The 17,128-nt window shown below is 52.5% G+C and overlaps 1 protein-coding gene across 6 annotated transcripts in view; it reads right to left on the reverse strand.

The window, feature by feature from the left end:
* Nucleotides 1-114: 114 nt before the first annotated feature.
* Nucleotides 115-17,128, reverse strand: part of MAD2L2 (mitotic arrest deficient 2 like 2) — an 18,711-nt gene continuing 1,697 nt past the window's right edge. For 2 of the 6 annotated variants that reach the window (XM_032300414.1, XM_032300413.1), the window contains exons 2-9: nt 5,701-5,752; nt 5,489-5,607; nt 3,178-3,249; nt 2,490-2,590; nt 1,719-1,813; nt 1,339-1,412; nt 783-875; nt 115-450 (exon numbers count right to left, since the gene is read on the reverse strand). In XM_032300414.1, the coding sequence (XP_032156305.1) occupies nt 409-450; nt 783-875; nt 1,339-1,412; nt 1,719-1,813; nt 2,490-2,590; nt 3,178-3,249; nt 5,489-5,607; nt 5,701-5,740 (636 nt within the window). In that variant the 5' untranslated portion in view covers nt 5,741-5,752 and the 3' untranslated portion in view covers nt 115-408. Of the gene's footprint in view, nt 451-782; nt 876-1,338; nt 1,413-1,718; nt 1,814-2,489; nt 2,591-3,177; nt 3,250-5,488; nt 5,753-5,876; nt 5,896-6,171; nt 6,427-17,128 lie in introns of those variants that run through there. The other 4 variants (XM_032300411.1, XM_032300412.1, XM_032300410.1 and 1 more) reach the window with 4 other exon arrangements.

The following is a 17,128-nucleotide window of genomic DNA, read 5'->3' on the forward strand; positions in this document are numbered from 1 at the left end:
ATTGGTTTTCGGAGTGGGGAGGGGGGTCCCTGGCATTTTGGTGGAGAAGCAGCCCCTGCCCCAGGTTACCCTGGCCATACCTGTCCTTCCCACTCCGGTTAGTGACAGCTCAGCTCAGGCCAGCCCTTGGGGCCCCTTTATTGAAACAACTCACAGCACAGTATTTGAGACAGACAGTGTTGGCCGGCGGAACCCCAGGAGGCTGAGAAGTCGAGGTCACGGCATCCTCACTGTCCTCCTGGGGAAGGCATCCTCCAAGTAGACCTGAGCGGCTCCGGGCTGGAGCAGGCGATCCACACACAGAGGCGATAAGAGCACTTGGAATCAGAGCAGCCGTGCAGCACTGCCCTAGGTGGGGATCCCCCAAAGTCTGACAGTTCAGGCATCAGTGGGGTGGCAGGTGCCCCCTCAGCTGCCTTTATGAGCGCGCTCTTCCACGTAAAGCTGCATCTGATGGACACAAGCAAACAGTCATGGTCACTGAGACAGCCAGGGCATCTCTGCTGGAGGACCCAGAAGACCCTGGTGGGCAGATCTCTGCCAAGGGTGGGGCCTCATGGCCATGGCCAAGGTGAAGAAGAGTAGAGATGGGAGAAGCTTTCTACCAGGCATTCCCTCCTCCTTCCCTCCAAGCCCTCTAGCAAGGCCTCAGCACCAGGCCTCACTTCCTAAGCATCCCCTAAATACAGCTCCCAGGTCCCCATGGGGCCCACCTTTAAAATGTCCAACTCACTTCCTAAGTATCCCCTAAATAAAGTTTCCCAGGTCCCCACGAACCTAACCTTTAAAATGTCCGACGTCATGGTTTTCAGTGGAATCAGCCGGGGGTCATGCATGTGGACATCCTGCTCATCCGCCAGGATCCAGGGGAAATCCTAGGGAGGGGACAAAGGTCAGGGGGGGTGACAGGGGGCAGGGCCCTGGCCTGCTGTCACTTTGTTGCCCCTCCCACTGCAGACCAGGGGCCTCCAACCTGAGCCTCGGAATCACTAGGGAGCTGTTGGTAATGCAGACCCCAGGACCCCCCACCCCCCACAGAGGCCGAGTCCATAGAAACCAAGTGATGAACAAGCCCCAAGCCCCTAGGACCCCCTTCCCAGACAGCCCCCACTTCAGAAGAGCCAGGATGAACTGGGGACCCCAGCCGGTCGCTATGCCTAGGCTCCTCACTACCCCAAGTGCCCAGATGGAGCAGTGGCCAGGCCTGAGGACCTGCTGGGTGCAGGCACTGCTGCCCCAACGTAATGAGAAACTGGCCACAGGCAACACCCCTGCCTGTGTGGAACTGCGGCATCAAGTTTCCAGAGCCTGCGCCCAGGTCGACCCGCCTCCCCTCACCTTGATGACCTGGATCTTCTCCATGTTGCGAGTGGCGGCTTCTCTCGTGTGCACCAGGACTGTGAAGGTACAGCCTGGAGAGGCAAGAGGTTGGTGGAGGCTCCCCTGCCGCCCTGGTGCCTGCCACTGGGCCCAGCCTCTTCCCACTTCCCTTGCTGGCTCAGCAGCCCCCCAGAGCAGAACAAGTGCTAAGAAAAGGCCCAGTCAATAGGGAGATGAAAGCCAGGTGGAGTCAATCAGGGAAGCTTCCCGAAGGAGGTGGACTCTCAGGGGTGAGGAAGAGATGAGGCTCAGAGCAGCAAACATGGACCTGGGAACACAGACCAACCCAAGATAACTGTGGAAATGCCAAGGGAAGAGAGGGTGGGGAGAGGACACACCTGGGGGGTTGTGGTCCAGGACGGCATCGCACACGCTGATCTTCAGGATGAAGGCTCGGAGCAGCTGCTCCACGTGAGACAACAGGGAGTCTGAGCTGGGAATGAGAGGAGGTCTTCCCGTCACACTGGCGCCCTCCCCTCCACCATGGGCAATTGACCTTGGATGCAGACCTGGGTATGGAGCCTCTCCTCCAGTGCCTCTGAGAGTGTTGGTTGCCTAGGGCCCAGCTCCCTATCTGATCCACATAATTCAAACCAGCAAGGGATAAAAGCAATGCCCAATCCCACTGGGGCAGGGAGTGAGGGGGAAGTCCGAGGAGGCCTCCCTATGTGGTTTTCATGTGCAGCCAGGCCAGAGAACCAGGACAACAAGCCAAGAGGGGAAAGGGCTTCCCTGAGGCCACACAGCCCGTGGGAACACGTTGGTGCCAGATTCCAGCGCCCTGACGTCACCATCAAAAGCATGCAGTTGACCAACTAACACGTGTGCCAGAGGTCAACTTCCAGTTGACTGGGCACTTGCCTGGGAAGTCAGGAAACTGGTTCTGTGTCCTGAGCTCTGCTCCCACTCAGGTGACCCTGGGTAGCTCATGTCATCTCTCTGGACCCATTTCAGCTGCTCACAGGCTGTCCCCTTGTTAGGCTGGCGTGTCTTGCCCTTTCTCCTCCCGTCCCTTTACCAAGGTATTCAAGGGCCGCCTTAAAGGGGTGGGTGTGTCGCCAGAGGCAGACCTGATGCCAGCTAGCAGGTGAGGGGCAGGGACAGCCCACCTGATGGACAGCAGTGGAGGCTGGGTGATCTCAAAGACGAATTTCTCCACTGGGCGGTGCTCTTTATCCAAAATCACCACCACCACTTTCTCCACATCATTCTGCAAGGAAAGGAATCCCCCACTGCAGAGCCAGGCACCCCACCCCCTCTCCACCACCCCACCTCCACCCCCCTGCCCAAGGAAGGATGGGAAACGGCCTGGTCACAGCCCTGCTTGGCTGCTAGGCCAGGGAGCCCCAAGAGCCCAGACAGTGGGTTTGAGAAGTTGGCACCCTCTGATGTGAGTGGCGCAGGCTGAGAGGATGCCTGGGGCCCACAGGGAAGGTCCCAGGAAGTCTGAGATCAGGACTAGATGGGGAAGAAACCCTGAAGGGTTCAGCCCAGACAGAACATTTAGGGTAGAGAACAAGGGATGGGTATGAGAACCCAGAACCCTCTTGGGGTAGCCCCTACTCAGAGCCAGCTCCACCAACCCAGGCTCCTAGGCCCAAGGCACCCTGAACGTGGTCCACATGCCTTGGGGCCTGTCCCTGGGTTGGGATGGTCTCCAGAGTGCAGGGTGCAGGCTTCTGGGTATTAGAGCCAAGAGGGCCCCGCAGAATCCTAGCATCGCCCCATCCCAGAGTTGGACCTGTGAGCATAGAGGGACATGGGGTGAGGTGGCTGGGAGGCCCAGTGCCCCCTCACCTTCTCCAGGAGTGGCTTGACGCAGTGCAGCGTGTCCTGGATATACTGATTCAGCTCCGGATGGCAGGACATCTGCACACAGCACGCTGTTAGTGAGGCTCAAAACACAGACGGGGAAACCGCCCAACACGACCAGGAGCGCAAGTCCGCCTTCTGTCAGAGGCCCAGCAGCTTTCTAGGGCCCCTACCCAGGAAACCCCACTTTCCCTCATGAGACTTAGAACTGTGAATTTATCCATGGAGAAAGAAGTTAGAAAATAAGACTCATGCTGGGCACGGTGGCTCACTCCTGTAATCCTAGCAGTTTGAGAGGCTGAGGCGGGTGGATCACTTGAGGTCAGGAGTTTCACACCAGCCTGGCCAAAATGGCAAAACCCCGTCTCTACTAAAAACACAAAAATAGCCGGGCGCGGTGGCTCACGCCTGTAATCCCAGCACTTTGGGAGGCCGAGGCGGGTGGATCACGAGGTCAAGAGATCGAGACCATCCGGGTCAACATGGTGAAACCCCGTCTCTACTTAAAATACAAAAATTAGCTTGGCATGGTGGCACGTGCCTGTAATCCCAGCTACTCAGGAGGCTGAGGCAGGAGAATTGCCTGAACCCAGGAGGCGGAGATTGCAGTAAGCCAAGATCAAGCCACTGCACTCCAGCCTGGGTGACAGAGCGAGATTCCATCCAAAAAAAAAAAAAAGATAAGAATTCAATCCAAACACGAGCATTTAATATATCATTAGGGGTTCTTATGTGGGGCCCATGGATTCCTCCAGAGTCTGAAAAGACCCTAAAGTTATATCTTTGTGCGCTTGGGCGTTTTTCCGGAAAAATGATCCAAGAAAATGTAATCAGCTTTCAAAAGTTAAGAACTAAGGAGCTGTGTGGGCTCAGGCAAATTTCTTAACTTTTCTGAGCTTCAATCACTTCATCTATGAAGATCTCAAAAAGAAAAAGTGAGGATTTAAATGAGGTAAGTGCCTAGTAGACAGTGAGTGCTCAATAAGTATCAATTCTTTTTCCTTTTCCCTGTAAAGGTGACTCTCAAGTTACTATGGGATTATGTTTGGATAAACCCATCAAATATCACCAGTGGAAAATGTATTTAATACATGTAACCTACTGAACATCACAGCTTAGCCAAGCCTACCTAAACACACTCAAAACACTTACATTAGCCCACAGTTGGGCAGGATTATTTAACACAAAACCTACTTCATAATAAAGTGCTCACGCCTGTAATTCCAGCACTTTGGGAGGTCAAGTTTGGAGATCACCTGAGGTCAAGAGTTCAAGACCAGCCTGGCTAACATGGAGAAACCCCGTTTCTACTAAAAATACAAAAATTAGCCGGGTGTGGTGGCACACGCCTGTAATCCCAGCTACTCGGGACACTGAGGCAGGAGAATCACGTGGCCCTGGGAGGTGGAGGTTGCAGTGAGCCAAGATCACAGCATTGCACTCCAGCAAGGGTGACAGAGCAAGACTCTGTCTCATAAAATAAAAAATAAAGTGCTGAATATCTCATGTAACATCTTGAAAACTATACTGGAAGTGAACAAACAATGGTGGTATGGGGACTTGAAGCCGGGACCATCTGGATGTCCTTTAAGCTTCTACTACTTATTCTCATGTTTCCTGAGTGCCTTTGAGTGACAGGCACTTCTAGGGACTGGAGCTACAGTGCCATGCACACTGCTCTGTCTGCCTTTTAGCAGAGTTCAGGGCAAATGGTAAGGAGAAGGTGTTGGAGGTTTTTGGAAATTCCCTCCTCACACCAAGGTTCGCCAGCTTCAGGAGATCTTTCAAAATGCAACCATGCCTCCAGGGTAACTCTTATCAGGCCTGGTCCCTAACTTCTGGCAAGGGAAATTCCCTTCTGCGGGGTGGGTAGGCAACCCTACTTTGGAACTGGAGGGCAAGGGCAGAGCCCTGGGGAATGAGGTGTCCAGAAGTGGAAGAGGTTTTTTGTTTTTTTGAGACGGAGTTTCACTCTTTTTGCCCAGGCTGGAGTGTAATGGCACAATCTCAGCTCACTGCAACCTCTGCCTCCCCGGTTCAAGCCATTCTCCTGCCTCAGCCTCCCAAGTAGCTGGGATTACAGGCATTAGCCACCACAGCCGGCTAATTTTTGTATTTTTAGAAGAGGCGGGGTTTCACCATGTTTGTCAGGCCGGTCTCGAACTCCCGACCTCAGGTGATCGCCTGCCTCAGCCTCCCAAAGTGCTGGGATTACAGGAGTGAGCCACGGCGCCCGACCGAAGAGTTTTTAAAAGTCCACCCTGTACCCACTCTGTGGTTCTGGGACGCGCCTCACCTGGACCGGCACGTTGTACTTCTTGCGTTTCTGGAAGATGCCCACCGGGTAGACCTCGCGCACGTAGAGGATGAGATGCACGGCCACCTCCAGAAACTCGCAGAGCACATCGGCCACCACTGCAGGGGGCACAAGCCGGTGGTGCGCTCCGCGAAGCCCGCAGGCCCAGACGCCACCCGCCCCCCCGGGGCCTGCAGGTTCAGTCTCCCTACCTTGGCCAAAGTTGAGGTCCTGTCGTGTGAGCGTGGTCATCCTTCCTGCAACCTGGGTGGTGGGGCAAGGGCAGGGGGTAGTTCCAGAGACTCAGGAACCCAGAACCCGCCCGCTTCCACCGCCTCTTCCCTCCCCACCGTCTGTGGGAACTGGGGCAGGACCTCCCGCTTCGCACAGGCTCGGGACAGCCGGGAAGGACTCCCACCCCCACGCTGGCGTCCGTGTTTGAGGGCATCAGCCTCAATCCACTGACCGCCCGCGCTCCCTCGCCCCGCCGCTCGAGGGGTAGGAAAGACCACAGCGGTGCCCGCGGAAAGGACAGGGCCGCGGACGCAGAGGGAAACAGCTGGATGCGCAGTGCCGGGAGCGCAAAGCGGGACACGCGGAAAGCAAAGCTGGGCTGGAATAAGACTCCGCCCCCTGCCCGGTAGGATCCCTCCCGGGGAGAATCCCGCCCCCTCTCCCTTTACCCCGATACCGGCTCTGGGCTCGGTTCCCGCCCGGGATCGAACCCGGCCCCGCCGCGGGAAGCCACAGACCGGACGGATCGCGCCTCCAGCTCAACCCGGGGCCTCGGCGCCGCTCGGTGACGTTCGCGGAGTTCCGGCGGGTCCTAGAGCCCGACTTCAGCCACGCCCACTTTCCCGCCACGCCCAGGCCACGCCCATTCCCGCGCGGACCAACCCAGGGCTGGCACTGGGCGGTTCCGCCTGCGGGGGCGGGGCTGAGACTCACGGCGCCACCTCCCTTTGACTTCTGGTGGGCGCGAAGAAAACATAAGGTTGATCTCCACGATGCATCGGATCGCTACGTATCTTCCCCCAGAGGGCACTTCTCTCGCTCTAGCAGGCGCCGGAAAGGGCGGATAGGGATGGCTGGGGAGGGCCAGGGGGAGGGAGCAGCTGGGGACTAAGGGCAGCCACAAGTGAGCTAGCCCGAGTCACCATTTCTGCAGCTGCCCACCAAAAGCGAATCCTCTGGCTCGGGGGAGGGAACAGGGGAAGACAGGGGTGCACCGGTTGTCAAGACCCGGGTGAAATTTTAAAAATTTTTAAAAAGGGGACGTGCACTGGGGCCGCCCCCGCCCCGCCCCCACCGGGAACTTAAATGCTGCCTGGCTTGACCGCCCAAGAGGATGAACCCTTCCCGTCCTGCGTTTCACAATAGCTGACCTTTGTGGGGCTCCAGCCAAGTGCTGGGCACTGGACTAAGTGTGTCCGTGGATTATCTCACTAAGTACTCGGAGTAACTCCATGCGGCAGTTGCTGTGACTGTTCCCTTTATACAGATGAGTCAAGCGAGGTACGGGAGGGTGAATACCCTGCCCGAGTCTCCCAGCTGATGGGGTGGGCACTGGCCGAGATGCCTCCTCCCACTACATTTTACTGCTCCGAAGTCCCCCAGGGGCATGGACTCGGCCTGGAAGTCCTGAAAGGGCCCTCAGAGATGATGATATTATTAAAATAATAAAAAATATTTACTAACATCAAGCACTTCTTAAGTGTCAAACACTGATCTCTTTAATTCTCTAATTAACCCTACAGCTAAGTCTCCATTTTATAGTCCCACTTTACAGATGGTTAAACAGGCCCACAGTCATTCTCTAATTCGCCAAAATCATACAGTGGGAACACAAACCCAGCTCTGATGCCTCTGCTGACACCAGGGCTTCCACTGATCTTCAGCCCCCTTATTTTACAAGTGAGAAAACTCAGATCCGCGAAGCAGCCACGGAATGAGTGGGCAACAAGTCAGGACCAGAAGCCAAAAGGACTATGCCTGTGACCTCCAGGGACGTTAAGAGCTTGTTAGTAGTCCCGTTGTCTGTTTGGACACAGATCTAGCCAGACTTGTTTATCATTTACAGCTCATTATAGGAGACCTGATCCTTCCCCCACAACCAGATGCTTTCAATCCTGCATTTCCAGACTTCTAATGCGGAGAGAAAAAGTAACCTGTAAGTAACCCATTAAGCTAGGAATGTCAGCAAAACATTTCTTCAAATGCAGTCCTAGGAAATCTGCATCAGAATCCCCCAGGAGCCCATTAATCACAGCTGCCCCACTGCCCAGAGCAACCCGATGGAGGTAGGGTGCACAGCAGGGCGCTGGCCCTTTAACAAGCTCCGCAGGGGCCCGGATGCCCAGCAAAGTGTGGGAATCGCCACACAGGTTTGGACTGTTCCCAGAGAATATCTGCATTTTGTAAAACTGCGATGCTCAACCCACAGGGATGGATGATTTTGTCTTAGGAATCTGATGCGCTTGGCAGCACATGCTGGGCACAGCAACCCTTCTCAGGACGTGGGGACCCTGCCCACATCATGCTATTTCCACACAGAGCTGGCCAAGTGCTCGCTGGCTTATAGACAGTGTCCCATGGCTCCTTGAGATTGAGTCATTGCAGAACTGGGGAAACCGAGGATCTTTCCTTTCCCTCTCTGGAGGCTGTTTAAGCAGCTTTTGCATTGGTGACAGCAGTGGTGGTCATAGGGGGCAACTCCTTGCAAAGGAGCCCTTTGGACTGGGGCCCGGGGTGGGGAAACTGACAACTGAATGACTTCTGTGGGATGGCCTTCAGGACACAGTGTGAGGGGCATGGGGGCTCAAGTCAGGTGTTCCCTACATGGGCTCCCAGCCCCAGCCCTCTGTCCTGAGAAGACACAGTACAAGCCACCCATAGAACTCCTGACACACAGAGGTAAGAACGTCAGAAACACCTTGGAGGACATAAACCCAACCCTCATTTTTCCTTGGGGAAACTGAGGTTCCAACAGCTCTTGACACTTGGGTACCCACCCTGTCAACTAGAAACCAGTGGACAACAATACCTGGGTCTGCAAATATTGTATGTTCTCACTTATAAGTGGGAACTAAGGTATGAGGATACAAAGGTATAGGAATGTCATGCTGGACTTTGGGGACTCTAGGGGAAGGGTGGGGAGGTGAGGGATAAAAGACTACATATTGGGCTGGGCCTGGTGGCTCACACCTGTAATCCCAGCACTTTGAGAGGCCGAGGTGGGCGGATCACAATGTCAAGAGATCAAGACCATCCTGGCCAACATGGTGAAACCCCATCTCTACTAAAAATACAAAAATTAGCTGGGCATGGTGGAGCACGCCTGTAATCCCAGCTACTTGGGAGGCTTAAGCAGGAGAATCGCTTGAACCCGGTAGACGGAGGTTGCAGTGAGCTGAGATTGTGCCACTGCACTCCAGCCTGGCGACAGAGCGAGACGCTGTCTCACAAAAAAAATTAAAAGACTACATGTTGGGTACAGTGTACACTGCTCAGATGATAGATGCACCAAAACCTCAGCAATCACCACTAAAGAACTTATCCATGTAACCAAAAATAATTGCAATTAAAAAAAAAATGGCTGTGTTTGGGGCCTTGGGTTCACATCCAATCACAAACAGACGGAAGGTGGGTTAAGAAGCAGATGCGGAGGGATTCAGTTCTGACCCCAAACCCCCAAAAGGCTTTGGTCTCATTAGTGAAATGAACAGGCCAGACAGATGTTCCCTAAACCTCTCATGGCCTCAGGTTCCATGAGGGCAGGGCAGGGGCAGGGGATCGAGTCAGCATGGGACCACCGGAGGAGCTCTGCCTGGACTCCGTCCACGGGCTCTTCAGCATCTGGTTTTCATATCTTAATCGCATCAGCATGATGGATGGTCACAGGATCCAGATTACATTATGGGGTTAATTTGTTACATTTTTGAACACCCGTCTGCTGGGAGACTGTTGTTCAAAGTTATTTGCATATTTTTCACCATAATGACAATATGTAGGAGGGCGGCTGGGAAGGAAGGATGGGTGTTTAGGAGGAGCGAGAGCTTATTTGCCAACTAGAGCAGGTCCCTGAGGATCTGCGGCACGGAGGGAAAATCACTCCCAAAAGACCCTGAAGTGGAAACTGAGAAGGTGAGCCTTGAGTGCCAGCCCAGCAAAGACAAGACCTGCATGGACAGGGGAGGACTGCTGGGGACTGCTGGGGTTTATGGAACACACACACTGTGAGTGAACCAGGTGATGTGGTTTCCAGACCCCTCCCATCCCCACCAGGCTTACGGCAGAATGAATCATCTCTCCCGCCCTGCCTAAGGTTCCCAGGACACCAATCCCATGGGGTACGGGGGACATACAGAGTGAGTCACACATAGCCTGGTGACAATCCCCCAGCACCCTGATGATCAGGCCCATCCAATGGCGATACCCCTGGGAAGGGACCCAGCCCCTCATTCATTATTTCAGTACTGTGCCTGGCCAAATTCAGGTTCTCTCTCTCTCTCTCTCTCTTTCTCTCTCTCTCTTTTTTTTTTTTTTTTTTTTTCCCAGAGACAGGGTCTCTCCTTGTCACCTAGCATAGAGTGCAGTGGGGCAATCATAGCTCACTGCAACCTGAAACTCCCGAGCTCCAGGGAGCCTCCTACCTCAGCCTCCTGAGTAGCTAGGATTAAAGGTGTGCACCACCACACTTGACTAATTTTTTAAAGTTTTTGTAGAGGCAGGGTCTCACCATGTTGCCTAGGCTGGTCTCGAACTCCTGGGCTCAAGTGATCCTCCTGCCTCAGACTCCCAAAATGCTGAGATTACAGGCTTGAGTTACAATGCCCAGCCCAAATTCAGGTTCTCAGTGAATGTGTGTTAAATGAGTGAATGAAAGAATGAATGACAGAGGAATGAAATGATGGTGGACAGTGGCTTATCGCCACTTGCCTGACTTGAATCCCAACTGAGTCTGGATAAGTAGCAAAAAACACCAACTTCAGTGTCGGGGCTGTGGCTACGCAGAGAAAAGCTTTTTCCAAAAACAAAAGCAAGGGCTATGGCATGTTTCGTAGGGTGTCCCTAGCACCCACTGGACCTGCTTTTATGTCCAACTTGCTGCTTCTCTCCCCAGCACTGCCCCTTAACCAGCTGTGAGGCCCTTCTTTCTCTGATCCTCAGTTTACTCATCTGTAAAATGGGACGATGGTAGTTCCAATTTCATAGGATTGAGCCAAGAGCAAATGTTTATGTTCATAGTTATAAAAATATAAAGTGCACAAAGCCAGGCACGGTGGCTCTCGACTATATTCCCAGCTTTTTGGGAGGCCTAAGTGGATGGACCACTCGAGCTCAGGAGTTCGAGACCAGCCCGGGAAACATGGCAAAAACTCTACAAAAAAATAGAAAAAAATAGCTGAGCATGGTGGCATGCACCTGTAGCTACCTTGGGAAATGGAAATGCGGCCATGGGGGAGAGATGGGGTTTTGAAAAGTGTGACAGCTTGTCCAGAGTGTTTGCCCTGAACAAGCAAAGTGGGAGCTGAAGTGGGAGGATCACTTGAGCCAGGGACGTCAAGGCTGCCGTGAGCCTTGTTTGTACCACTGCGTTCCAATTTAGGTGACGAAGTGAGACTCTGTCTCAAAAAATAAATAAACAAATAAGGCCGGGTGAGGTGGCTCACACTTGTAATCCCAGCACTTTGGGAGGCCAAGGTGGGCACATCAATAGGAGTCAAGAGTTCGAGACCAGCCTGACCGACATGGAGAAATGCCATCTCTACTAAAAATACAAAAAAATTAGCCGGGCGTGGTGGTGCATGCCTGTAATACCAGCTACTCAGGAGGCTGAGGCAGGAGAATTGCTTGAACCCGGGAGGCGGAGGTTGCGGTGAGCTGAGATTGTGCCATTGCATTCCAGCCTGGGCAACAAGAGCGAAACTCCGTCTCAAAATAAATACATAAATAAAGTGCACAAGGCCTGGCACATAAATAGCCAATGAATGGCTGTTATGACCATGATCTTAAGCTCTACATGTACTATTTAAGCCCCTAGAGCAAACACTCTGGACAAGCTCTCACGCTATTTTTTTTTGAGACGGAGTTTCACTCTTGTTACCCAGGCTGGAGTGCAATGGCGCGATCTCGGCTCGCCGAAACCTCCGCCTCCTGGGTTCAGGCAATTCTCCTGCCTCAACCTCCCGAGTAGCTGGGATTACAGGAACGCGCTACCATGCCCAGCTAATGTTTTGTATTTTCAGTAGAGACGGGGTTTTACCATGTTGACCAGGATGGTCTCGATCTCTTGACCTCGTGATCCACCCGCCTCGGCCTCCCAAAGTGCTGAGATTACAGGTGTGAGCCACCGCGCCCGGCTCTCACACTTTTCAAAACCCCATCCAAACCATCCTTAGTGGCACCCCCATGGCCCCATTTCCATTTCCCAGGGCAGCAGGCAACTCCCAAGGTGCCCTAGGGAGGACACGCAGGATCATGGAACAAGATGCCTAAAGGCAACAACGGCTTCCGGCGGACAGCTCCTCTCCACTCTCACCTGGCCTCCTGGAGTGAGGCCCGACCTGGACAGTTGACCTGAGATGGCTTCCAACACTTTAGCCAGAGCAAACTCCTCACACACCATTCCCTCTGTAGGGGTCTACTGATTCCCCAGTGTTGCTGACCCCCCAGCGATTGGGATCATCTGCTCTTTTCTTTATTCATAGAGACAGGGCCTTGATGTGTTACCCAGGCTGGTCTTGAACACTTGGCCTCCGGAGTTCCTGCCTCAGCCTCCCAAAGCTCTGGGATTACTGGCATGAGCCACTGCGCCTAGCCTGGTCATATGTTCTTAAACTCTGAGCTTCTATCCGAGACACAAAATGTATTTTTTGAGACAGAGTCTCGCTCTTGTCACCCAGGCTGGAGTGCAATGGCATGATCTCAGCTCACTGCAACCTCTGCCTCCGAGGTTCAAGCAATTCTCCTGCCTCAGTCTCCCGAGTAGCTGGGACTACAGGCATGCACCACCATGCCCAGCTAATTCTTTTGTACTTTTAGTAGAGACAGGGTTTCACCATGTCGGCCAGGCTGGTCTCGAACTCCTGACCCCAACTGATGTGCCCGCCTCGGCCTCCCAAAGTGCTGGGATTACAGGCGCGAGCCACTACGCCCAGCCTGAGACTCTAAATGTCTTATACAACGCCAGGAGTGTCCAGATATTCTGAAGCTATCCTGGACCACAAGGTAAGAACTTCTGATTCAGTTAAACTGCCACTTAAAAAAAAAACAACTTCTCTATTGATATATACTTCATAAATCATAAAGTTCACCCTTTCACTGGGTGCAATTCAGTGGTTTTTAGTATAGTCACAAAGTTGTGTATCACTACCGTCTAATTCAGAACATTTTCATCACTCCCCGTGTCTTGAGAAGGGTTGCTGATGCCCAAAGTGTGCCGCCAGGTACATTAATTCATAAACCACTCATCTACTTTCTGACCTATGGGCTGTCCAATTTTTTTAATTGTGAATTTTGTATTTTGGAGACAGGGCCTTACTCTGTCACCTAGGCTGGAATGCAGTGATGCAATCACAGCTCACTGAAGCCTTAACCTTCTGGACTCAAGTGATACTCCCACCTCAGCCTCCACAATAGCTGCTGGGACCACAGGTGTGCGTCACCACACCCAGCTAATTTTCTTTTTGGAGATGCAGTCTTTCTCTGCCACCAAGCCTGGACTGTAGTGCCGCAATCTCAGCTCAATGCGACCTCTGCCTCCTGGGTTCAAGCGATTCTCCTGTCTCAGCCTCTCAAGTAGCTGGGACTACAGGCACCTGCCATCGTGCTTGGCTAATTTTTAAATTTTTAGTAGAAACGGGTTTTTGCCATGTTTGTCAGGCTGGTCTCGAACTCCTGACTTCAGGTGATCCACCCACCTCGGCCTCCCAAAGTGTTGGGATTACAGGCATGAGCCACTGCGCCTGACTTGGACTTAACCAATACTGAACATTTCATATAAATGGAATCATACAAAATATGGTCTTTTATGTCTGGATTGTTTTGTTTGTTTGTTTTGTTTTGTTTTTTTTCGAGACTGAGTTTCGCTCTTGTTACCCAGGCTGGAGTGCAATGGCACGATCTCGGCTCACCGCAACCTCCACCTCCTGGGTTCAGGCAATTCTCCTGCCTCAGCCTCCTGAGTAGCTGGGATTACAGGCACGTGCCACCATGCCCAGCTAATTTTTTGTATTCTTAGTAGAGATGGGGTTTCACCATGTTGACCAGGATGGTCTCGATCTCTTGACCTCGTGATCCACCCGCCTCGGCCTCCCAAAGTGCTGGGATTACAGGCTTGAGCCACCGCGCCTGGCTACTATGTCTGGATTGTTCCACTTAGCATAATGTTTTCAAGATTCATCCAGGCCAAGTCACATATTGATACTTTATCTCTTTGTAGACCTAAATACTCCTGTGTATGGACGTACCACACCTGCTTACCCAGTCATCAGCTGATGAATATTGGAGTCTACTTTGGCCACTCAAATATCTCTCCTGTTTTTTTTTTGAGATGGAGTCTCGCTCTGTTGCCCAGGCTGGAGTGCAGTGGCATCATCTTGGCTCACTGCAACCTCTGCCTCCCGGGTTCAAGCAATTCTCTTGCCTCAGCCTCCCGAGTAACTGGGATTACAGGCACCCGCCACCATGCCCAGATCATTTTTGTATTTTTTTTAATAGAGACGGGGTTTCGCCATGTTAGCTAGGCTGGTTTCGAACTCCTGACCTCAAGTGATCTGCCCACCTCAGCCTCCCATAGTGCTGGGATTACAGGCATGAGCCACTGTGCCCGGCCTCAGGTACTTCATTTTACAGACAATGAAACTGAGGCCTCAAAGTCACCATAACCTGGATGGGATAGGAGTCCAGGCCTCTCCTAACATCCACCTTTTCCTACTGTATCACCCCAGGTCCAAGCACATTGAAAGATCACCCAGCCAGGGGACAGTCACAGGAGCAGCATTTCATCCAGACTCCAAGGTTTCGCTCCCGGCTCGTGAATGCTGGGCCACAGCTCTATCCTTATGACTCGAATCATGCCCACTGCCCGCTGCCCCCTCTCCCATTATCTCTTCTTCGGGTGACCATTGTCTCTTCTCTGCCACAGTTCTTAGCTGGTCTGCTGCTTTCACCCTTGTCCCACTGTAAATTATTCCCAACCTTAGGAATCAGCAAACCTGCTAAAAACCTAAGTCGGATCATGTCTCTGCTCTGCTCATGGCCCCTCTAAACAGCCCAAGTCCTCGCCGTGGCCTTTGTAGGCTCATAGCGTCGGAGGTGTCTGAGTAAGAGCAACCCCATCTTGAGTAGGAGCTGGGTAAAATGAGTTTGAGACTTACTGGGCCGCATTCCCAGATGGTTAGGCATTCTAAGTCACAGGATGAGACTGGAGATCAGCACAAGATACAGGTCACAAAGACCTTGCTGCTAAAACAGTTTGCAGTAAGGAAGCCTGTCAAAGCCCACCAACACCGAGATGGCCACGAGAGCTACCTCTGGTCATTCTCACTGCTACACTCCCACCAGCGCCATGACAGTTCACGAATGCCATGGCAACATCAGGACGTTACCCTATATGATCTAAAAAGGGGAAGCAAAGGCCTTGCACAGTGGCTCACACCTGTAATTCTAGCACTTTGGGAGGCCGCGACAGGCAGATGACCTGAGGTCAGGAGATCGAGACCAGCCTGGGCAACATGGCAAAACCCTGTATCTACTAAAAATAAAAAATAATTAGCCGGGCATGGTGGTGTGTGCCTGTAATCCCAGCTAATTGGGAGGCTGAGGCATGAGAATTGCTTGAACCCAGGAGGAAGAGGTTGTAGTGAGCCAAGATCGTGCCACTGTACCAACCTGGGCAACAAAGTGAGACTGCCTCAAAGAAAAAAAAAATTTAGCTGGGCGCGGTGGCTCAAGCCTGTAATCCCAGCACTTTGGGAGGCCGAGGCGGGTGGATCATGAGGTCAAGAGATCAAGACCATCCTGGTCAGCACGGTGAAACCCTGTCTCTACTAAAAATGCAAAAAATTAGCTGGGCATGGTGGCGCATGCCTGTAATCCCAGCTACTCAGGAGGCTGAGGCAGGAGAATTGCCTGAACCCAGGAGGCGGAGGTTGCAGTGAGCCGAGATCGCGCCATTGCACTCCAGCCTGGGTAACAAGAGCGAAACTCCGTCTCAAAAAAAAAAAAAAAAAAAAGAAAAAAAAAATTTAAAGGGAAGGCATGAATAATCCACCCCTTGTTTAGCATATCATCAAGAAATAACTGCCAGGTGCAGTGGCTCACACCTGTAGTCCCAGCACTTTGGGAGGCCAAGGCGGATGGATCACAAGGTCAGGAGTTCAAGACCAGCCTGGCCAAGATGTTGAAACCCCGTCTCTACCAAAAATACAAAAATTAGCCAGGTGTGGTGGCAGGAGCCTGTAATCACAGCTACTCGGGAGGCTGAGGCAGGAGAATCGCTTGAACTGGGGTGGGGGGGGGCGGAGGTTGCAGTGAGCCAAGATCGCGCCACTACACCCCAGCCTGGGTGACAAAATGAGACTCCATCTTAAAAAGAAAAGAAAAAGAAATAACCATAAAATGGGCAACCAGCAGCTCTCGGTGCTGTGCTGTCTATGGAGTAGCTATTCTTTTTATTCCTCTACTTTCTTTTTTATTCTTTTTTTTTCTTTTTTTTTGAGATGGAGTTTCACTCTCTTTGCCCAGGCTGGAATGCAATGGTGCGATCTCGGCTCACTGCAACCTGTCTCCCGGGTTCAAGCAATTCTCCTGCCTCAGCCTCCCAAGCAGCTGGGATTACAGGCGTGTGCCACCACACCTGGCTAATTTTGTATTTTTAGTAGAGATGAGGATTCTCCATGTGGGTCAGGCTGATCTCAAACTCCCAACCTCAGGTGATCGGCCTCCCAAAGTGCTGGGATTACAGTCGTGAGCCACAGCACCCAGCTTTCCTCTTTCTTTTTTTATTTTATTTTTTATTTTTTTCTCACTAGTTTATACCTCCTCTACTTTCTTAATAAACTTTTTACTCTATGGACTCACTCTGAATTCTTTCTTGTGCGAGATCTAAGAACCCTCACCTGAGGTCTGGATCGGGACCCCTTTCCAGTAACAACATGGTCCTATCCCAGCTCCCTCTCTGATGTCACCTCGCTCTGTTCCAGCCTGACACTTCTCCTTCCCCAAATATACCAAGCACATTCCTGCCCCAGGACCTTTGCACTGGCTCTTCTGCCTGCATTAGTCTTCTCACAATCACATGGCTCATTACCTCCTTTCCTTTGCCAAAAGAACTGCCCTACCAAAGAGGCCCTTCCCGCCGGGCGCGGTGGCTCAAGCCTGTAATCCCAGCACTTTGGGAGGCCCAGGCGGGTGGATCACGAGGTCAAGAGATCGAGACCATCCTGGTCAACATGGTGAAACCCCGTCTCTACTAAAAATACAAAACATTAGCTGGGCATGGTGACGCGTGCCTGTAATCTCAGCTACTCAGGAGGTTGAGGCAGGAGAATTGCCTGAACCCAGGAGGCGGAGGTTGCGGTGAGCCGAGATCACGCCATTGCACTCCAGCCTGGGTAACAAGAGTGAAACTCCATC

This window comes from Sapajus apella, unplaced genomic scaffold (assembly GCF_009761245.1).
Source record: "Sapajus apella isolate SASKATOON/1434 unplaced genomic scaffold, GSC_monkey_1.0 scaffold43, whole genome shotgun sequence".
Lineage (NCBI taxonomy): Eukaryota > Metazoa > Chordata > Mammalia > Primates > Cebidae > Sapajus > Sapajus apella.